General features: G+C 54.8%; 1 protein-coding gene across 2 annotated transcripts; it reads left to right on the top strand.

The window, feature by feature from the left end:
* Nucleotides 1-5,813: 5,813 nt before the first annotated feature.
* On the top strand, nucleotides 5,814-20,555 carry PGF (placental growth factor). 2 transcript variants are annotated; one of them, XM_024231964.3, is made up of 7 exons: nucleotides 5,980-6,410; nucleotides 7,629-7,671; nucleotides 12,019-12,215; nucleotides 12,987-13,063; nucleotides 15,154-15,183; nucleotides 15,287-15,349; nucleotides 18,810-20,555. In XM_024231964.3, exons 1-7 carry the CDS (start codon nucleotides 6,336-6,338, stop codon nucleotides 18,835-18,837), a joined length of 513 nt encoding a protein of 170 aa, XP_024087732.2. In that variant the 5' UTR covers nucleotides 5,980-6,335; the 3' UTR covers nucleotides 18,838-20,555. The 2 variants fall into 2 exon arrangements, with proteins under 2 accessions (XP_024087733.2, XP_024087732.2); XM_024231965.3 differs by lacking the exon at nucleotides 15,287-15,349 and having other exon boundaries at nucleotides 5,814-6,410.
* Nucleotides 20,556-22,480: the final 1,925 nt, after the last annotated feature.

The following is a 22,480-nucleotide window of genomic DNA, read 5'->3' as shown; positions in this document are numbered from 1 at the left end:
CGCCCAGGCTGGAGAGCAGTGTTGTTGTGTTATCACAGCTCACTGCAGCCTCAACCTTCTGGGCTCAGGCAATCCTCCTACCTCAGTCTGTTGAGTAGCTGGGACCACAAGAACATGCCACCATGCCTGGCTATTTTTTTTTTTTCATAGAGATGGAGTCTCACTGTGCTGTCCAGACTGGTCTCAAACTCCCCCCAGGTTTCAATAAAGCCCAGGCTATTGAAGCTGGGTTCTGGAAGAGCCTAGGAGGAGACTCAGTGTTCGGGAGGCTATCTGGACATGAGGTGTGGGCCGTGGTTCCCAGAGCCTCCCTATGTCCTTGATGGTCCTTGACTTTGCTGCCACCATTAAGCCAGGTCCCTCCATTAAAGCTTAGGGCCAAGCATGCACAGAGTCCCCCTTTGTCACCGCTCTTAGCACAGCTGAGACCAGCTGGCATTTTCACAAAGGGCTTTACTAAATACTAAGGGAGAACAAAAGGGAAATAATTACAGAAAACACGAAAAACCCAGCCCTGGCTGCCAAGTTCCCAAAGTACAGGTTTCCATTCCTTTGGTGATGACACGTCGCCCCAGAAGCCTGGGACAAGGCCGTGGGCACCTCGCCTGGCTTCCCTCGTTCCCAGCTCTTGCGGCAGATGCCATCTTCTTTCCCACCCCTGGAAACACTTGGACACCCATGGGCTCTTCTCCTGGCCCCCTTCCAACAGGGCCCCACCCCAGGCCTCCCACTGGGTTCTGGTCTCTGGCCTGAGACATAAGCCTTGTCCCCTGGTGGCTGGTGGGGCTGTGGTGACCAACCCAGCACATGATTACACAATAACAAGAGGTGGTTCTCCCACACTCCCCATCCCTCACCATCAGAGGGGCCCACCCAAGTTGAAAGTTCTTGAGTATGGGGTCTAGGAGGGGGCATCTCTGAACAGCTGAAGGGCACGTGAGAAAGGGAGGGCCAGACTTAGGACATTTTCCCCATGGGGAAGGACTAGTCTCTGAGGATTGATCCAACTCAAAACATATCAATTAAGGCCTACTATGTCCCAGGCACTGAGCAAGGTGTGGAGGCTACAAGGGTAAACAAGAGACACAGTACCTGCTCTCTTAGATCTTACCATCTTTTAGGCAAGACAGATAAGCAACTGGGCAATTGTGATACTGAAGGCCAGGTGCCATGACGGAGGGGAATTCAAGGTATTGTGGGAACCTGGACCAGGGATGTCTTACCCAGTGCTGGTTGCCAGGGAAGCCATGGAATCCTGCCTAGAACAAGTGCATAAAGAGAAGAAGAGCTCAGGATGGAGGCTGGGGTGGGTCCACAGGAAATCGCAGCCCAGGAAGCAGGGCGAGAAGGCAGAGGAGGCCAAGCAAGCATCTGCTTGCTAGCAGCTTTGAGTAGCTGCTGGCTATAATGCAGGTTCAGTCTATAAAGTGAAAAGGCCCTTGGCCCAGAGCTGCCCACTGTTTTCCTTTCTACCAGCCATGAAGGGGAAGATTTTAATCCTTGGATGCTACACTTCTCAGCCACCCAAGTCCGGGACTCAGGAACAAGATCAGAAGCAGAGGGTGTTTACCCAGGACCACTTGAGACACCTCTCCAGAGGCAGATGCTGAATTGTCATTAAGAGAGGACAAGTCATCACTGGGGAAAAGTTCATAGGACCAAGACAACAAAGAGGCTAGAAAGTGGGAAAATGGCTAGAAAATGGGGAAATGAGTCAGGAAGCTGAAAGCCTACAAGCTGGGATGGGTTGGGGCAGGTGTTTCGGGCTAACATCATGACTAATAGTATGGAAAACTGTGTTTGCAGGATGTCTTGGGGGCCAGGGGCTGGTCTGCAGACTGGAAGCCATGACTGCTCAGGGTCCACTGCATTGTCGTGGCCCAGTGTTTCTACAGCCAGCCCCTCATGTTTATCTGTATCTGCCTGACTACCCGCATAAGAGTCAGCTCCTGAGATCAGGGCTCCTTCCTTCCACACATCAACCATCCCAAGTTCGTCAAGCATCCATTCTGCTCCAGCATGGGGAAGACCCAGAAATGGCTCAAGACATCAGCCCTCACCTTCAACGTCCTTGCAGTAAGGTTGGGAGCTAGCGCTTAGGTTCACTGGAAAGACCTTTGGAGAAAGATCTCGGCTTGATCCCCATCACTGTTCCTTTTTAAGTAGCTAAACGACTATTGGAAAATTACATAAACTCCCTGGGCCTCCATCTTTCCATCTTCAAAATGGAAATAATTAAAACCTACCACTACAAGGCTGTGATCAGAATGCAGTGAGTCAAAGTGGTTAGAGCACCAAGCACACTGTTTGGCATATAATAGATGTTCAACAAATATTACTTCTCTCCCTGAAACAACAGCAAGGGATTGTGGTGATAAACAGTTAAGTGTTGAGTTGTGGGCACTGACTGCCACCCCCTAAGCACCTGGGTCTACTTCAAGGGCCTCCATGACAGTTGAGGATGGAGAGCCTGGGCTGTGATGGTGAGAATTAGTGTTTGCACCTATGCAAATCGCTCCATTTTCTTTCTCCACTGCCACAGGCAGAAGCATAAGGTTCTTTATTTTCTATCTCATGTCCATGCTACAGGACTCTGCTCTGTAACTGTAGTTTGTTTTTTGTTTGTTTGTTTTGGTTTGTTTTTTTGAGACGGAGTCCTACTCTGCCGCCCAGACTGGAGTGCAGTGGCACGATCTCGGCTCACTGAAACCTCTACCTCCTGAGTTCAAGCGATTCTCCTGCCTCAGCCTCCTGAGTAGCTGGGATTACAGGTGCCTCCCACCACACCCAGTTAATTTTTGTATTTTAAGTAGAGATGTGGTTTTACCATGTTTGCCAGGCTGGTCTCGAACTCCTAATCTCAGGTGATCTGTCCTCCTTGGCCTCCCAAAGTGCTGGGATTACAGGCGTGAGCCACTGCACCCGGTCTAACTGTAGTATTTTTATTTCTCTAATACAAGTCAAAAATTAAATTAGAAATTGTGCTCAATTGCTACCATTCTTTGCACCACAGGTGCTTTCTCAGTCCTCGTACAACCCTATGAGGTAAGTACAGTTATCATTCCCACTCTTACAGATGGAGGAAGCTGGGGCTCTGAAAACAAAGGAAGCTGCTTGAGGCGATGTGGCTGGCTGGTCAATAGTGAGGCCAGTGTACAAAGGAGCACAGCCTGGGCAAGATGGCAAGACCCTGTCTTTACCCAAAAAAAAAAAAAAAAAAAAGTTTTTAAATTAACTGGGCATGGTAGCACACACCTGTAGTCCCAGTTATTCTGGATGCTGAGGCGGGAGGATCCCTTGAGCCCAGGAGTTGGAGGCTGCAGTGAGCTGTGATCACACCAGTGCACTGTAGCCTGGGAGAAAGAGCAAGACCTCGTTTCTAAAAATTAAAATTAAAATTACAAAAATTAAAAAAAAAAAAACAAGGGAGCAGAATTACTAGCACAGCTGCTCTGGACTGGATGTGAGCAAGAACAAACTTTGATTCAATCCATGGAAGTGTTAGAGTTCCTTGGTCTCTGCCACTGAGCCTACCCTAGGCTAATTCGTCTCACAGCCCAGGAAGCTGGGTTTAGAAGGGTATGGTCCCCAATTTAGTGATGAAGGACTGAGGTGCACTTGTGGGAACCACAGACTTCGCCCAAGGTGTTGAGTTCACTCAGGAAAGAGAACTTCGGCATCCCCTGCCATCGGTATCCCCCCACTCCATGAACGTAAACTCAGAGAGACCCTCCATATCATATCCCTAGCACCTAGAGCAGTGCCTGGAGCATAGTAGGGCTCAGGCAATACGTGCCAAATGAGAAAACAAATTAATGAATACAGGCTGGGCACGGTGGCTCACACCTGTAATCCCAGCACTTTGGGAGGCTGAGGTGGGTGGATCACTTGAGACCAGGAGTTCTCGACCAGTCTGGCCAACATGACAAAAACCCGTCTCTACTAAAAATACAAAAATTAGCCAGGCATGGTGGTGTACACCTGCAATCCCAGCTACTTGGGAGGCTGAGGCACAAGAATCGCTTGAACCCATGAGGCAGATGTTGCAGTGAGCTGAGATTGTGCCACTGTCTACCAGCCTAGGCGACAGAGCAAGACTCTGTCTCAGAAAAAAAAAAAAAAAATACAAACTCATACACAATAGACACATCCCATGCATAAGTGCTAGAAACACTCAGTTATAGACAAGCATATACAATGAAGATACTTAAGCACACGCACACACACTTGTGCACAATACACACCTGTGCCCACATACACAAAACTATACCCAAACTAAAGACACACACAAACACGTGTATGTATACAAAGATGTTATGGGCAACATATACAATACAGATATGCACAAACACACACCTACTCACCCTCACACACATGCACAGTGACCCTCCACAATGACTCTGGGCCCAGGAAGGAGTTTGTCTACCCCAAGAACCCCAGCTTGTTTGAAGCTCATCAGGATGTTCCTTGCAAACCCCGCTTAGCCGGCTGGTGACTGGCCCCCGCCTCCTGAACCTCCAGGCTTAGGGCTGGCCAGGCAGGCAGGCTGCATCTCTGGCAGCCCCTCGTGGGTGGGCAGGCAGGCAGGCAGTGGATGCAGAGGTCACTGGGGTGAGAGCTGGGGCTGCCCTGGCCTCCCTGCTCCTGGCTGGAATGTGAGCTGTAGGGGCCACTTCCCAGGCCTCGCTCCTCCCCCACAGCCACCCACCAGCCCCAGGCCCAGCCAACTCGTGACTCCCAATCCTGCCAGGTTCCTGCAGCCTGGGAGCTGGACACAGAAGGCAGTGAGAGGAGTGGTGGTAAAGAAAGATCCAGAACGAAGGGAGGGCACACACAAACGCACAGAGAGAGGCACAGTCTTCACCCACAGAGACAGACACATACACGCAGAGACAGGCAGGCGTGCAGACTCACAGTCCCACTGAAATATACACATTCAGACACTTCCAAACACACCCAGATACACAGCGGACACGAACAGATCACACAAGCATACAGAGATATAGAGAGACCTGACCTCCACACAGAGTCGTATTTGGATGTACAGTAGTCACACGTACTCAGACCACACAGAGGCTCAGACACACCGCTCAGGGATATTCACAGACCCGCAAATGCCCATGCACATGTGCAGATGCACACAAACCCCCGCGCAGCGTACAGTTCCTCCTCGGCCAGGGACCAGGAGGAGATGCCTGGGTGAGGCCACTCTCTACCCCAGGGGGCTGGCCCCGCAGGGAGGGCCTGGGAAGACTGCTTCCTAAGAAGGCAACAGGCCTGATCCTCCAGCCAGGTGCCCTGAGAGGTTTCCTGTGGGAGGCCCACTGTGTCCGTGCCCGGCTAGGAGGGTGGTAGGTCGGGTGAGAGACAGTTCTGGAGTCACGTAGGCTTGGGTTTTGTCTCTGCCAGTTCCTCGGACACACAGATGCGCGCACACACACAACACACACACACACACACACACACACACACACACACACACACACACTTTCCAAGAATGCCTGTGTCCATTCGACATATACAGGCAGGGGTGCTCTCGGAGCCTCGGTTTCTTCATCTATATAACCCGGCTAGGAATCCCTTGGCCCCCTAGGGGTGTGGACATGGCTGCCTTCCCAGGGATCCGGGACGGCCCTTCCTGCAGAGGCGGCTAGGTCATGAGCCTTGACGGCTGACGCTGGACTCCTGGATGCCCCCATCCCAGGTGACGGCCCCGAGAGCCGGAGCAGGGCTGTGGGCCCTGTGGGCGGGCGCGGCGCGGCCCGGGGAGCTGCGGGCTGGGCTCGGCGAGGCGTCTGGACCTGCCGAGCGCCCCTCGCACGCACTGCGGGCTCCGGCGCTGCGGGCTACCCGGGCGCTGCGGGCTGACCGGGCGCTCCGGGAACTCGGCTCGGGAACCTCGTCTGCGGTGGGCGGGGCCGGCCCGGAGCCCCGCCCCGGCTCAGTCCCTGAAACCCAGGCGCGGACCGGCTGCAGTCCCAGAAGGGAGCTGCTGTCTGCGGAGGAAACTGCATCGACGGACGGCCGCCCAGCTACGGGAGGACCTGGGGTGGCACTGGGCGCCCGACGGACCATCCCCGGGACCCGCCTGCCCCTCGGCGCCCCGCCCCGCCGGGCCGCTCCCCGTCGGGTTCCCCAGCCGCAGCCTTACCTACGGGCTCCTGACTCCGCACGGCTTCCAGAAGATGCTCGAACCACCGGCCGGGGCCTCGGGGCAGCAGTGAGGGAGGCGTCCAGCCCCTCACTCAGCTCTTCTCCTCCTGTGCCAGGGGCTCCCCGGGTGATGAGCATGGTGGTTTTCCCTCGGAGCCCCCTGGCTCGGGACGTCTGAGAAGATGCCGGTCATGAGGCTGTTCCCTTGCTTCCTGCAGCTCCTGGCCGGGCTGGCGCTGCCTGCTGTGCCCCCCCAGGTAAGAGCTACCCCCACCTAGCCTGGCTCCCCTGACCTCCCCATCCCAGCACTGGAAGCATGGGACTCTGAAATCACAGACCCACTCCAGGGAGCAGCAACTCCAAGGATGTCCACACACTTCCTAAAGGCCAGGCTGGACTTCTTTCGTTTAGGAAGATACCTCAGGCTGGCTGTCCCCCAGGTCCTGGGGGCTGTCTTGGTGGGGGCAGGGAAGCCACAGGGAGGGAGGGAGGGAGGTTTCCTGTCTGGCCCCTGGAGCCCTGGTGGCTTTGCTAAAAGCATCTGTCCACTAATCCCAGGCGGGTCCCTGGCCTTGTGGTCAGGGTCGAGGCCCCATGGCCAACCAGGCGTCCCCAGGACCTCTGACCTGGCCTGGTGGGGGTGGCGGAGGAGCCAGCTGAAGAAGCTGATGGTGGGGAGGCTGGGCCCTGCCCCCACCAGGGCTCAGGACTGAGCCGTGGGCTCCTGGGTGGGCTGGGGACCAGACAAGGGGTCTCGCTGTGCCTTTTCTCCTGGGTGGGTGGCCGGAGGTCCTGAGTGCAGGGCCTGGGGAAGTGAGCAGGGCCCTTTTCCCAGGAGCCGGGTGAGTCTGGCTGGGAGCCAGCTTGGGCAGTGAAATCCTGACAAAGCCAATGAACTGCCTTCCCACTGCGTTGTCCCACTGCCCTGGGAGTCCCCAGCCCCAGCCCAAGAGTAGGAGTGGGCTGGGCAGTCCCTGAGGAGTCCGAGTAGCCCAGCCACCCGCCTGCCTGCTGCAGGGCTGGCCAGAGGTGTAACGTTACCGGCTGTACCAGCTCATGGCGCCACCCGCTCCAGCCCCTCAGCTCCCACCAGCTGATCACCTCCCCCTGGGCTCTGGCACCCAGCCAAGGCGGGCTGTGCAGGGCCCAGTAGGGTTGGCCTGGGGGCTGGGTAGAAGGCAGACCCGCAGAATTGGAAGATCTTTGGGATGCAGCAGGCCAAGGGTCTCCAAAAGCTTCTAGCCTCCCATCCTTTTCCAAATGAGGAAAACTGAGGCCAGAGAGGGGTGGGACCTAACCTACCCAGGGTCGGGTGAGTTTTTAGTGGAACTCAGACTGCTCTGAGACAGGGCAGAACGTGCGCAGCAAGTGGGAAGGAACCCAGAGGGGCCCCTACCTTCTTGCCATCACACTTGGCCCAAGAGTGCAGAGCTCCAAGTTATCCGCGGCTCACTTCTGCACTTTTCTGTCCACAGCAGTGGGCCTTGTCTGCTGGGAACGGCTCGTCAGAGGTGGAAGGTAAGCTGGCCAGGCTGGGGGTACGCATGCTCCCCAAGCCCCTCTCTTCCTTTCTCTCAAGCTCAGGCGTGGCATGAAGCGTGGGTGCAGGTTGATAAAAGCTGGGGAGAGCCTACAAGCTAGACATGCTGGCTGATGACTTTGGCAGGGCCTAAGAGATCCCCTCATGGTGACCCAGAGACTAGAGAGGTGTGGGTTGGAGTCACCAGCACACGGAGAGTGGGGCTGGGGCCAGTATAGCCAGGGTTCATCCAGCTGGCTCAGAGCCCTTCCCCAGCATGACTTAAGGGTATGGATGGGGTCTTGGAGGACAGGGTGGGGAGTGAGTGCCAGGGGCCGGAATGGAGGTCTGGGAGCTGAATGCAGTGGGCAGTCAAGAGGATCAGGAATGGGTGAGGGGCTCTCCCCAGCAGCCCAGCCCTGGTGGAACTGTGGGGATCTGACCATGCCCTTCCATTGATTATAAACAGACAGAACATGAGTCGCGCCCTCCCTGGCCCCTCCACTCCCCGCCCTGGTTGCATCAAGAGGGAATCTTCAAAGGGCAACGAGATGTTTGCCAAAGAGACATACGTGCAGAAGGCAGGAGGCCCATGCCAGGCCCCCTACCTCGCTCCTCCCTCCCTGCCTCTCCAAGACGTGCAAAGTGGCCACACACCACCGCTGAGGTTCCCCTGCGCCATGGGAGAGTGGACATGTAGGGACATGCACACGTACACGCGTGATAGCCATCTGCGTGCTGGGAACACCCTCTGCTGGGCTGCCTGCCTGGCAGCCCGCCTCTCCCAGGCCTGGCCATACTCTGACACCTAAGGCTTAGGCCCATAGACCCCTGAGCAGGTGGAGGAGGTAGCTGCCCTTGACTTCATGGGTGCCTCCCTTGCTGTGCCTCTGGAACCAGCACAACATTATGCTCCTTGGGATTTGGGGAAGGACCCATCCCCTACCTTCACACTATGTCCTTTTTGGTGCTTTTGGTGTAGGTCAGGCCACAGCTACCAAAGATGCCTTAGCCTCAGTTTTCTCATCTGTAAAATGGGAGCCGTAGACTACGTGATGTCTATGGTTTCTTCTTTTTCCGAGACTGAAAAAGGGACTTGTCCTCTGACTCCAGAGAGGAGAAATGGGTGTACATATCACCCAGGATTTGAGGTGGGGAGGCCTGGAAGTGTAGATTCATTAGGTCAGCTCTCCTGTCACACTTATCAATCAGGGAGTCTGCAATCTGACCAGGAGAAGTACAGTGAGCTTTGCACCCCAGCTCTCAAAATCTGAAAATGGCATCCCCACCTGTTAACACCAGAGCAAGAGACAGCATGGCCAGCCATGGGCATTGATTTTTACTATTACTATTCACGGTAATAGTGTTAGGCATTTTCTGTCATTCTGTTTTGACCACAGGCTGTGAAGTAGGAAGGCGTTGTACTCCATTTTTACCGATGCAGGCCCTGAGGCTCAGAGAGGCCCTGGGGGTCGCCCCAAGCCTCAGACACTCCTCATGGATCTGGCAGAACCGAGTGCTCCCAATAGCTCCGTGGCTGAGCGGACATGAGCAGGGTGTCCCTTGTGGCAGGCTGTCTGTGTGCCCTGCCAGTGACCATGGAGAGGACACTTGCGGGCTTGGGCTGGTGGCCAGTGGCTCTGCCCAGCCCTGTGGCCCATCACATCCCTAGTGCCCTCCACAGAAACTTGCTCTCAGGATTAAGCATTTCTCTCCTGGGGTCTCCCCCATCCCAGGTGGTAGGTAGGCAGGTGGGAGGCTCACTCACAGGGCTGGCGAGAGAGCTGAGGGCCCACTCGCAGCCTCAGAAGCAGCCCTGGGGACCACCCAGCCCTGGCAGTGCCTGAGGGGGCCACAGCTTCCCGTTGCTCTCACCTCCACCCCCTCTCGGAGCAGGTCTGGGGCCAGCGGAAGTGCTCTTGGGGACAGCTGAGCAGAGCTCTTTCCTGAGGGACACAGCCCACATCTGGGAGCGGTCACTGTACTCCCTCAGCCCAGCCCCTCACCCAGCCTCTTTTGTTTCTCCCACACACCCATACCGGGGCCTTCAGGGATGAATTGCCCTCTTTCCTGGTAGCTGCCAGGTAAACCAGGCTCCAGCCCACCTCCTTCTCAGCCCTCCCCCAACACGGTTCAGCCACAGGGCCGGGAAAGTGGCAGATTCCAGGGTTTCAGGGACCCGGAGTCTGCATGGTGAGATGTGGGGTGAGGAAAGGAAATCCCTTCTTCTGCCGCCGAGGCCCAGCCAGTTCTGCCAAAGATGGCCATGGCCCCGCAGCCCAGCTGGGTGGGCGTCTGTCTGCAGGATGGGAGGGGGCTGGGGTGCCCCTTCTCTGCTGCTGTCCCCTCGCTGATGGCTGGTCCCAGGGCAGGAACCTGAATCTTCTGTGGTGCTTTGGCAGCTCGTTATTCCTCTGCTGTTATTTATGTTTTCCAAGGTGGAGATTAAACGTTCAGAGTCACATAGTACTCATGAAGATTTTAAACTAAACACACAGCTCAAGGAGCTGGTGATAGGGAGGTGTTCTCTGACCCTGGATTGCAAAGGCAGGCTTCCCTGCACTTTGGGCGCCTTTGGGGAGAGAGGCCTTGTTTCCCACTGGGTTCCGGGGCAGTATCCAGTGGCGCGGAGTGGTAGAGTCAGGAGAAGCCTATGGATTCCCCCCACCACCAGCCCCTAGCCCAGCCCTAGTTCCCCCTAAGCAGAGCACGGCAGAATGGAGCAGAATGGAGCAGCAAACAAGCAGATAACACTGTTTATTGCCTCTATGACTGCCTAGCCAGCTCCACATGGACACACCGCCTCTGGGTATTTTCCACCAGTTTGTAGCCTTTCCCGAGGGCCTCTGCTAGGAGTGAAGTTTATTTTTCTTCCGAGATTACCAGGAGGCTTGTGTCCTCATGGGCTCAGTGGAATGGACTTTGGCCCCTTCTGCCTCCGAGGCAGAGGCGTGGAAGAAATGAGGGGTTGCTGGGAGAGGCCATTGTTCCATGGCAGAGGCTGCAGGGCCCCCAGCTCCCCGTTCTTCGCCACTAGCTGACGATGACCATCAGATGCAGAGCAGGATGACCCAAGCCCGGGGGTGTTTCTCTGTCCATGGTCTCTGGGCTGGGCTGGGTTGCAGGCACTGATTCACCGGCGGTTGGTTAGAGAGGGAAAGACCTTAGCAACCATTTGTTCCCAACCTTCTTTTTTCCCACCCGAGGAAAGTGATCTACCCAGAAAGGTCAAGTGATCTCCCCAAGGTCACACAGCCAGTGTAGGGCCGGGACTGGAAGCCAGGTGTCTGACTCTGGCCACTCTCCCTGTGAGCCTTTATTTGGGGCCTGGTCCCAGGCCTTCCCCTGAAAGAGCAGCATCTTTTGAGGGATTCCAGATCAGCCCCCAAAAGATCCCATTCACGATCGCCAGGACATCTTGAGGTCAGGGATGTCCCGGATGATCCTCAGTGAAATGTCATCTAATCAACCAAGAATGACTTAGCCTGTGTTTACGGGTACATCCATCTCTGCCCTCATGGAGCCTCGAGTTGGTTGTAAAGGAGATAAGAGCCACCAGTGCCGGAGATAAGGCAACCCCTTGAGGCCGGAGGCCAAGCAGTGCTCAAGGGAGGCTCATCTGTGTGCGCTGGAATTGCTGGGGAAGGCTTCAAAGAGGAGGTGGGGAGGCAGGTCGTGGAAAATGGCGGGTGGGCTTTATTTGGATAGAAATGAGAGGAGGGGGAAGGAGAGCAGCTGTACGGGCTGCAGAGTGCACAAGCCAGAGCTGGGAGTGAATGTGGTGCTGTGTGGCTCAGTGTGAGCGCTGGTTGGACTCAATGGAGAGGAGGGTTGGGCCACACTGCTGGATGTGGTCTTGCTTGCCAGGCAGAGGAGCTGGTACAGAGTGGGGCAGGAAATGAGGGAGCTGTGGAAGGTGTTCAAGCAGAGGAATAAGGGAAGGCCAACCCTCCCTGCATGACTCCAGAAATGACTGTTTTCTGCAAGTTCTCCAAGGTGGAGGAAGCACCGGGTCAGGCTCGAGAAAGATCCAGAGGGCCTGGGCAGCTGCCAGGGCTACAATCCTCAAAGCTCCAGGGAGCCAAGGCAGATGTGGGTGCCTGAGTTGAGGACAGAGCAAAGCTTGGGACCCTGAGAGATTCTGTTCCATGGGGATTTCCATCCAGCAGATGAGCTAAGGGGCCCGCAGGCATTTCGGAGGGATCACATTAGGAGTTCAGAGTTGAGGGAGCTCGGATGGGGCTGGGGGCTGAACCTGGAGGGCCAGCAGGGCCTTGGGAGCCAGGTTTAGGGCTTCAAGGGGCGGGTCTCTGCTGGCCTAACCCAGCCCCTTTGCCTCCTCGCAGTGGTGCCCTTCCAGGAAGTGTGGGGTCGCAGCTACTGCCGGGCGCTGGAGAGGCTGGTGGACATCGTGTCTGAGTACCCCAGCGAGGTGGAGCACATGTTCAGCCCATCCTGTGTCTCCCTGCTGCGCTGCACCGGCTGCTGCGGCGATGAGAACCTGCACTGTGTGCCAGTGGAGACAGCCAATGTCACCATGCAGGTAGGTCCACACCCTGCCTAGGGGGCCACCGAATCTGCCCACTAGAAGGGACCTGGAGAGGGAAGAAGAGAGGCCCAGGTCCCAGGGCTGGAGCCTGACTCCCAGGCCAGTGCTCCTACCACCCCAGCCCAGGGCCCCTCCTTCCTAAGCCCTCCGATGGCTCTGAGCCCACTCATCTCAACCCCCACCAGCTTTCTCAGCCTCACGCTGAGTCCTATCCCAAGACTCAGGGTGTCTAGTTAAAGCTGGAAAGAAATCTGCTTGTATAAAGTCCCTGTTGACACCAGGAGCATTTGGTGCCTTTTCAAGCAAGTGCAGCTTACATGTCACACACACAGTGGTTTATTGAGCACTTACTGAGTAATGCCAAGCACTGTCCTAGGCGTGCCACAAGTGGTGTGTCATTCAATCCTTCAAGGCTGGTGTCATTCCCATTTCACAGATGGAGAACTCGAGGTTCAGAGATGTTATTTCACTTGTTCAGCAGGTAAAAGAGTCAAGATCTGAACACGGGTCTCTCTGACTCCAGAACATGAGCCCCCTTCCTGTGCTATTACTGTGCTAGTGCTCCCTGGGTGAGGGACAGGGGCCTCCCTCAGATCCCCATGCAGCTGAGAGAGCTGTTTGCCCCACATGCAGAGTGGAGTGAGGGCCCGTAGTCCACAGGCTAGCAGGAAACAGAGTCAGGTTCTCCTTACAAGGAGAGAGAGAAGAGTGCTGGAAACTCATGGGCCACTCCCCAATCCAGGCATCAACTCTTTCTTCCTTCAGCTCCTAAAGATCCGCTCTGGGGACCGGCCCTCCTATGTGGAGCTGACATTCTCTCAGCACGTTCGCTGCGAGTGCCGGTAGGTCTCTGGGGTGGGGTGGGTAGCAGGGAAAGGCCCCCATCCTCTTGGCAGCCTCAGCAAAGATGGGTCCCAGGGCAGAGGCAAAGGCTGCCCATTCCCGCTGCAGGCTGCACTTTCTTCCAGACTGAGGGAGACCAAGAGGGCAGGATCGGGGTGGCTACCATTCATTTTGTCCCCCCACCAGCCAGTTTTGCCGAGGGAGCTGGTCCCAGCAGCTGGGGTACAGCGGTTGAGATACTGCAAGAGAAGAGAGAGGGTGGGTCCCTCCCAGCCTCGCAGGGGTTCGGTGCGTGTCATTCCCCTTCTCTGGGATGGGAGGCAGCTGCCACGGGCCTCTGAAAGAGGTGCCTGGAGGCAAAGACATTGCAAGTCTGAACTTCGTTCTGGGCCAAGCTGCGTGCCCACAGGAGCAGGCAAACCAGGCTGAGAAGCAGCAAGAAGGACAAGCTCAGGTAGGAGAAAAGGGGCAGAAGAAGAGTGACACTGTGGCTTCCTTGATGTTGCAGCACCCTGCTACGGCCCCTCCCAATCCACAGAGCCTCTGACCAGCACCAGTCTTGCTGCCTGTGCCGGGGGACTTGGAACATTGGTTAGCAGGAGCAACAGGCCTGGCACTGCCAACCAGGTTCAGGGAAGAGAGAAATGGGCTGAGCTACTGCTCCTGGTACCACTGGGCCATGGATGAAGGCACGAGACTAGAAGTCCAGAGCCCTAGCCAGGGGCAGGAGAAGGGAAGACTACCACTTATTGTGTACCTATTCTGTGCCTAGCCCCGCAGGAGGCACTTGAATGTTTCTCATTTAGTCACATACATTTATTGAGCACCTACCGCATGTCCTAGATGGGATGCAGTGGTGAGCAAGGTTCCTGCTCTCATAACAACCCTGGGAGGTAGGCCCTATTGTCATCCCCATTTTACAGATGAGAAAATCAAGGCTCAATACAGTTTCATGATTTATCACAGCTAGTGAATGTGGGAGGAGGGATTCTGAGCCCTGACCTAACTCATAAGCCTTCGTTTTTCAGGCTACCTTTCATGGCCATGACCACTTTTCTAATAGCCCCCAGGTTTAGCCTTGCCTCCTGGGCAGGGCTATGGCTGCCCCTTTTGTTGGAGTGTTGGAGGCCCTGCCTCAACTTGTTTCCACCCATCCCTCCAAGCCAGAGCTTAGCCATATAACAAGAGCTCGGTAATGAACCCTCCTGGGTGCAATGCTGGGTGGTGACCCAGAGTCACCTTCTACATCCCCTTTGCCCTGACAGCCACTCTTTTGGGGCAGGCGGATGAAGAGACTGAGGTTTCAAGAGTGTCTGTCACTTGCCCAATATGGAGAGGTACAACCAGACAGTCCCAAGAGGCCTTGGTACCTTGCCCTGGCTCCCAAGGGAGGAACCAGCTGAGGGTAGCATGTCCTGGCCCCAAAGCTGACTGCTACCATGCTGGCCCATGTCTCTACACACTGTTCCCAGGGAAGACTGAGGCCCTGTCCCCTGCCAGGGGCCAGGCAACAGGGACACCTTTCTTCTTGCTTCTGGGCCAACAGCCACAGCCCTGGGAGGCAGAGCCCAGACATGCCTGGTGACTTCAGGGCTGGTGCTCCCTCCCTTCCTCCCACCCCGTCACTCACTCCCCATGTTGTTCCGGATGGAGTGGGGGCTGTGCCCTGACAGGCAGCCAGTCCACTGTCTGGCCATCATCTCCTGTCCCTGAGGAAATTCCCAGAATGCACCCTGGAAGGAAGGGAAAAAAGCAGCAAAGAAAGTGAGAAAGAAAAAGCAGCAGAGAACAGACAGAAACGACCCCAGATTTGATGCCAAGAGGCTGAGAAGTGCAGAAGCGGGTGGCAGGGGTCCCCAGGAGGTTGATTTGTCCCTCTCGTGGTGGGGTCACCGGAGCCTGGAGTGGAGTGAAGCCTTGAGGCGCTGGCCACCTCTCCCTTGCCAGCTCCATGCTACCCCCTAGTGGCCTCAGTGTCAGCTGCAGGACCAGGACTGGGGATGTCGGAGGGGACCTGTCCGGGCGGCAGGGAGCCCCACTTATTGCTTTCCTAACGTTCCTCTGCCCCTCCCTCTGTCTGTTTCCCTAGGCCTCTGCGGGAGAAGATGAAGCCGGAAAGGTAAGTGGTTTGGCTGGGGCTCGGGGCTATTCTCGGGCCTGCCAGCCTCTGTCCTAGCATGGGGGTCCCCAGCCACCTTGTCCTGACGCTTGGCTTATTGCAGGAGGAGACCCAAGGGCAGGGGGAAGAGGAGGAGAGAGAAGCAGAGACCCACAGACTGCCACCTGTGAGTGCGCGGGGTCCCAGGGATGGCGAGGAGGCTGGGCCCGAGGGGAGCCCCGCCCTGCCGCCAGGGTTAGGTTGGGGAGGGGGAGAGGCAGGACTGAGGCCAGTCTTGGGGGCAGAACAGGGAGCCGCACCTCCTCAAGACTCTAGGGCCCAGGAAGCATCAGTGGACCTTGGTTTTTGTCCCGGCTTAGCCCTAGGTTTCCATTGACCTTGAACAAATCATTTCACCTTTGTCAGCCTAGCTTTTCTCTGTGTAGAACGAGGGGCAGGAGGTCCAGCAAACATTCAGTCACTCTACAAACATTTACTGAGCACTTACTGTGTGTCAGGTACATCTGTGAGCAAACAAACAGGATTCCTGCACGTTAGTGTTTACCTTTTAGTGATTAAAAGTCTGTCATCAGCTGAGACGTTATCTGGGGCCACTTCCCAGTAGCACCGGGGAACATGTGCCCCTCGCCACTGTCTCCTGGAGTATTTTTGCCTGTGGGTCCCCTTGCTTCTTCTAACCCACTTCGTACCTTGTGGGCAGCAGAATGGAGCCCCAGGCCTGAGTGTGGCTGGGAGAGAAGGATGAGAGGAGGGAAAACCCAAATCTGTGAGAGTAAATAGAAAAAATAAAATATTTCACATGCACAGTCAATCAGTCACTGAAGAGAGGTGGCTCTCCTTCAGGGGCTAAGCCTCCCCCAGGCACATGACTCCAGGAAGTCATTTCGTGCTATGGAGTGGAGTTGACCCAAGTCCTGACCCCATGAGCCCCACTCCGTGAAGACAGGGATCCTGGGGACTGCGCCCCCTAGGGGTTTATGCTCTCATCTCTTTTCTGGGCCTGCGCGGCAATTTGGGGAACAAGCTGGCAGGGAAGTCCATCCAGACCCGGGTTACCCGCCGGCAGCCGAGGCAGAAAGTGTCCCGTGACTCCCGTTCCTAAGGCAGCAGTCTTCAGACATTTCACTCGGGATTCTCCTGAAAGAATTTCAAAAGTGGCCAGGCGCGGTGGCTCACGCCTGTAATCCCAGCACTTTGGGAGGCCGAGGTGGGTGGATCACTTGAGGTCAGGAGTTCGAGACCAGCCTGACCAACACGGTGAAACCACATCTCTACTAAAAATACAAAATTAGCTGGGCGTGTTGGCGCATGCCTGTAATCTCGGCTACTTGGGAGGCTGAGGCAGGAGAATCGCTTGAACCTGGGAGGTGGAGGTTGCAGTGAGCCGAGATCATGCCACTGCACTCCAGCCTGGGTGACAGAGCAAGACTCCATCTCAAAAAAACAAAAAAAGAATTCCAAAAGCCCATGTGCTCCCTTGCCCATTTTTAAGTTAACATTGAACGTTTTCATCAGAATTATAAGTCAAGCGAGGCTCAGTACCTCATGCCTGTAATTCTAGCACTTTGGGAGGCCGAGGCGAGTGGATCGCTTGAGGCCAGGAGTTCAAGACCAGCCGGGGCAACATGGTGAAACCTCATCTCTACAAAAAAAATACAAAAACTAGCTGGACGTGGTGCCATGTGCCTGTAGTCCCAACTACTCAGGAGGCTGAGGTGTAATGATCACCTGAGCCTGGGAGGTCAAGGCTGCAGTGAGCCGAGATAGATCCACTGCACTTCAGCCTGGGTGACAGAGTAAGAACCTGTCTGAAAAAAAGAAAAAAAAAAAAAGTATAAGTCATTACAAAGGATACAATTTCTGGCATATTATTTATATTTTAATACAAAGCTATTATAGAACACTCTCCAGGTGTATCCTATTAAATACGCCATTTTAATGTTATACTCACCATCATCCACTTTTAAGAAAATGAACAAGCAGGCTAGGCATGGTGGCTCACGCCTGTAATCCCAGCACTTTCGGAGGCCGAGGCAGGCGGATCACAAGGTTAGGAGATCAAGACCATCCTGACTAACATGGTGAAACCCCGTCTGTACTAAAAAAACAAAAAATTAGCCAGGCGTGGTGGTGGGTGCCTATAGTCCCAGCTACTCAGGAGGCTGAGGCAGGAGAATGGCATGAACCCAGGAGGCGGAGCTTGCAGTGAGCCGAGATTGCGCCACTGCACTCCAGCCTGGGACAGAGCAAGACTCCGTCTCAAAAAAAAAAAAAAAGAAAAGAAAAGAAAATTAACAAGCAAAAAAAAATACATGAACACTTCCTTTCATAATTATATATTTACATTGTTTCTTTTTTCCTGGAACTTGTATTTCCATTTCACTCCCCATCCCCAAGAATTTCAGCCTAGTGTAATAGTACTTTTAATTTTCAGAAGTCTTTTATTGATTGCCTTGTCATATTTATCTGCCACAAAAAAATGATATATGAGTTTGAATTATTTTAAATTTCCTGTGAGCATAAACCTAAATTAAATTTTCTCCTGGAATAAATTATCAAAATCTTAGTAGCACCATTTGGTCAAAACAGCACAAATATGTCCTATTTTAATAGATGTTCAACACAAAAATACAATCAATTTGATTGGGAATGCATCTCAACGAGATGGATGTGGCTACCTCGTTTCAATTAGTGAATGAATCCATTAATGAATGTTACTTCCTGCCAGACTGAGACAGGATTCTGCATTAATTTAATTCCTGTTTATCATTTTTTTATTGATGAGAAGGTTGAGAAACCATGTTCACATAAATAAGTAAATGAGACTAGATGTCACTCAATTACTTGAACTCCTTCCTTCCAAGTTATTTGCCAGAAATCTCAACGTGCTCTGCTAAGAACAAATTACTTCTCATGATATCCTGGCTGACAATTTGGTTAAGCTGTCCTTCAGTTTTGTTGAAAGCCTTGGTTACCCAGTCATTAGCCATATTTTCTTTCTCAAGACCTACATCAATATCTCAAATTGTTCTTTTTTTCATGTCCTCAGAATACTTTTACCTGGCAGCAAAGCACTTAATGAGGATTTAGAATGAGCAAGATATATTGTGGCCAGAGAAACAGATCTCAGCCACTGCCTCACAAAAATAATTTTAAGGCAATGTAGACCTGGAGGCTGAAAATGGATTTCTTTAAAACCATCGGTACTCCCCTGTTTGGAGACTGCTGTCTTAGGGTAATCAGAGGCATGATTGCATGGAGTGTGATTAGGTTCAAATGTGGCTCTGTCACCGACTGGCCGTGTGACCACAGGCAAGCTTCTTCACCTCTCTGGGCCTCAGTTTCCTAATCTTCACAAGAATAATCAGGGTGCCTTCCTCATGGAAGGTTGTTGAGGGTGAAGAAGACAGTGCTTGGCACAGGGCTGGGCACCTGGGTAAGTGTTTGGTGAAGGGTAGCTCCCAGCTTCTCCTCAGCTTGAGGCAAGCAGGGACCCAGGAGTGCTGCACCCTCCCCATGCTCCCTGCCCAAGCTCGTCCTCTGGGCCTGCCCCCTCCTCCATAGGAGGAGACCGCACCCTCCACAGTGTGCTGATACCCGCCCCATCTGTGCTTGGTCTCTGGCAGGTGCGGCGATGCTGTTCCCCGGAGGTAACCAGCTCCTTGGAGGAGAGAGACCCCGCACCCGGCTCGTGTATTTATTACCGTCACACTCTAAGTAACTCCTGCTGGTACCTGCCCTCTATTTATTAGCCAACTGTTTCCCTGCTGAATGCCTCGCTCCCTCCAAGACGAGGGGCAGGGAAGGACAGGACCCTCAGGAATTCAGTGCCTTCAACAAGTGAGAGAAAGAGAGAAGCCAGCCACAGACCCCTGGGAGCTTCCGCTTTGGAAGAAGAAAGACATGTGGCCTCGTGAGGGGCAAGCTAGGCCCCAGAGGCCCTGGAGGTCTCCAGGGGCCTGAAGAAGGAAAGAAGGGGTCCCTGCTACCTGTTCTTGGGCCTCAGGCTCTGCACAGACAAGCAGCCCTTGCTTTCAGAGCTCCTGTCCAAAGTAGGGATGCGGATCCTGCTGGGGCCGCCACGGCCTGGCTGGTGGGAAGGCCTGCAGCAGGCGGAGGGGATCCAGCCACTTCCCCCTCTTCTTCTGAAGATCAGAATGTTCAGCTCTGGAGAACAGTGGTTGCCTGGGGGCTTTTGCCACTCCTTGTCCTCCGTGATCTCCCCTCACACTTTGCCATCTGCTTGTGCTGGGACATTGTTCTTTCCAGCCAAGGTGCCACCACCCTGCCCCCTCTAAGAGACACATACAGAGTGGGCCCCGGGCTGGACAAAGAGCTGCCTGGATGAGAAACAGCTCAGCCAGTGGGGATGAGGTCACCAGGGGAGGAGCCTGTGCGTCCCAGCTGAAGGCAGTGGCAGGGGAGCAGGTTCCCCAAAGGCCCTGGCACCCCCACAAGCTGTCCCTGCAGGGCCATCTGACTGCCAAGCCAGATTCTCTTGAATAAAGTATTCTAGTGTGGAAACGCTGATCTAGCGGGTGTATCTGCCGGGGCAGTGAGCATCAGCCGGAAACGGAAGCCAGACAGACCCAGGGATGGGAGTGTAACAGGAAGAGCACAGCACCTTCTCCGAGCCTCAGTTTCCTTATCTCAAAAGCCTCACTCAGTCGACGAGAGGGCATGTCACAGCTCACGACAACATGTTAGCTTGCTCCTTCCTTCCTCCTTTTGACAGCTGAAGACACTTAGGCCCAAGAAGGTGAAATGGCTGATGGAGAGTCGAGAGCACTGAAGCGGGGGTCAGAGGCCTGGCTTTGTCTCTAACTCACCGAGTGGCACTGGGCTTCCCTCTGCCTTCACGTTTCATCTCTGACCTGAGGGGCCTGGCTAGATGGCTCTTCTGGCTTTGACACATTTCTACTGGGGCCCAGGCTCAAGTCTCAGTGGCCCTGGGTGGTCACTGGAGACTGTTCCTGTGGAGGCCACTTCAAGGCTGCCCCGGAGGTCACCCAGCCTGCTCCTACAGCACCCTGGGGTCTCCCCTCCCTTAATGAGGAGCTCCCAAGATGTAGTTTTGTTTCCAAAGTTGAGGAGAGGCTGGTCCCAGCCACTTTTTAACAGCATCAAGAGCACAATCTCCTCCTCTCCCAGGGCTTAGGGCTGCCCTAGCCCGGTGCCGCAAGGACTCCCGAACTCCTCCAGCTCTCCTGAGAGACACCCTGGGCTGGTCTCAGGGCGCTGAACGGCAGCACATATAGCCTGCTCGGGCTGCTGGACAGACGCAGGGACCAGCAGATGCTGCCCGGATTTCTCTGCCTTTTACCCCCCAGTTCCTTCTGTCTTCCTCCTCAGTGCTTTGGCAGGAAAAAAATAAATCTTCTTTTTATTTTTTTATGTTTTTTTTTTTTTTTGAGACGGAGTCTCCTTCTGTCACCCAGGCTGGAGTGCAGTGCCACAATCTCAGCTCACTGCAACCTCCACCTCCCAGGTTCAAGCGATTCTCCTGCCTCAGCCTTCTGAGTAGCTGGGATTACAGGCGTGCGCCACCATGCCCGGCTAATTTTTATATTTTTAGTAGAGACAGGGTTTCACCATGTTGACCAAGCTAGTCTTGAACTCCTGACCTCAAGTGATCCACCCGCCTCAGCCTCCCAAAGTGCTGGGATGACAGGCATGAGCCACCATGCCAGGCCTATTTTTTTTAATCCAAACCACTTACTATCAAACTCCCCTCTGCTTCTGACCTGCAAGGTGTGTGTGTGTGTGTGTGTGTGTGTGTGTGTGTGTGTCTTTGATGTTATATGCTGTTATATGTATTGGGGGAAGAGAAGTTCCCCCATTCTCTCCTCAGCCTCACTTCCTCATTTGAGGCTGCTGAAGAGAAACCCACAGGGACCCAGGGGGACAGGGGCCTGCCTGGGGCTTTGAGGGGAGCTCAAGCAGATGTCCAGCGGAGTGGGGTGGCCCTGCTGAGGCAGCTGTCCTTGGTGCCCTGTTCACTGAGGCCTGGGGACCCTGCAGGACACGCTGGTCAGAATGTGCTTCTGGCTGTGGTCATAGACGGGTGTGAGTCAGCCCCAGGAGAAACTTCGCCAAAGAAATGCACTTCCTCTCCTGCCTCTCCTCTCTTTAGCTGCAGCTGTTCTGAGCTATTGCCTTTGACTCACTGTGAGCTGAGAAGAGCACCCGTCCCCTCCCACTGGCCAGGCCTCTAGCTCAGCCCTGAGGACCCCACCCCAGGCCTGGTAGCATCTTCAAGGCTTTTGGCTCCATAAGGTCACCCACATGGCAGGCAGCCTCCCAACCCAGGCCAGTGACCCCTGTAGAGAGCAAGACAGAAACCAGAAAAGCTCCTGGAAGCCGGAAGCAAAACTCCACATCCGCGGGCAGGAGCCTCGCAGCAGGAATGGGTAGGAAGGAGCCAGCTGGCCCACTTGACTATGTTGGCAGCCGTTCCAGCCATTTAGGTCCTAGAGGGATTTGCTTGTCATCTATTTGTGGAGCACCCTCTATGTCCTAGACACTGACTAGCCATTGAGGATCCAGTGGGGACAGACACACAGGACCCTGCTCTCATGGACCACACATGCGAGGGGAGAGACAGCCCATGATCTAGTGCCAGAGGGTACTGGGTGGGCCTTTTCTGCTGCTCGAATTGGTGGCCGGACTCAGAGCTACGGAAAAAGGGCCTTGAGTACCCCATATTCTGAAACAAAGGAACCGTGTGGGACTAGGCCGATTTGCCTACAGGATTTATTAGGAGATGGTTAAAGCAATTCTGCTATGCCCCCAAATCTCCCAGCACCCCCTTCCTCAGTCTCCATAAGCAGAAGTCCGGGAAAGGGGAAGGAAGAGAGAGGGAGATGGGGTCACTGGAGTCCTGGGGTGCTGACTCCCTCCCCTCCTCTCCCTGGATCTGGATTTGCTGTTGAGATCAGCCCACGCACTGTCTGGACAGGGAGGTTGGGGGAGGGCAGGATTGAAGAGGCCGAGACAGACAGGGCAGGGACTCCTTGGGGCACCCAACAGTCGTTGCCCATGGGTCAGGTGGACATGGCAGAAGGTGCATGTCCTTGAGCTGTCTTGTCCATGTCCTCCCAAGAGGGAGAGCTGCAGCTGTGCAGACCCACAGTCAGTAGGCTGTTGGGTGGAGATTGGGGCAGTGGCTGAGTGGTGGGGTGAGAGATATAGAGCTGAAGGGACCTCTCACATCAGGGAACAGTGGTGCGGGGTGGCCCTGTGGTGAACCCACAAGAGAGTTAGCATCTGAACGCCATCATGCCAGGAACACTCATAG

Source organism: Pongo abelii, chromosome 15, assembly GCF_028885655.2.
Source record: "Pongo abelii isolate AG06213 chromosome 15, NHGRI_mPonAbe1-v2.0_pri, whole genome shotgun sequence".
NCBI lineage: Eukaryota > Metazoa > Chordata > Mammalia > Primates > Hominidae > Pongo > Pongo abelii.
This window is presented reverse-complemented; position numbering and strand designations above follow the sequence as displayed.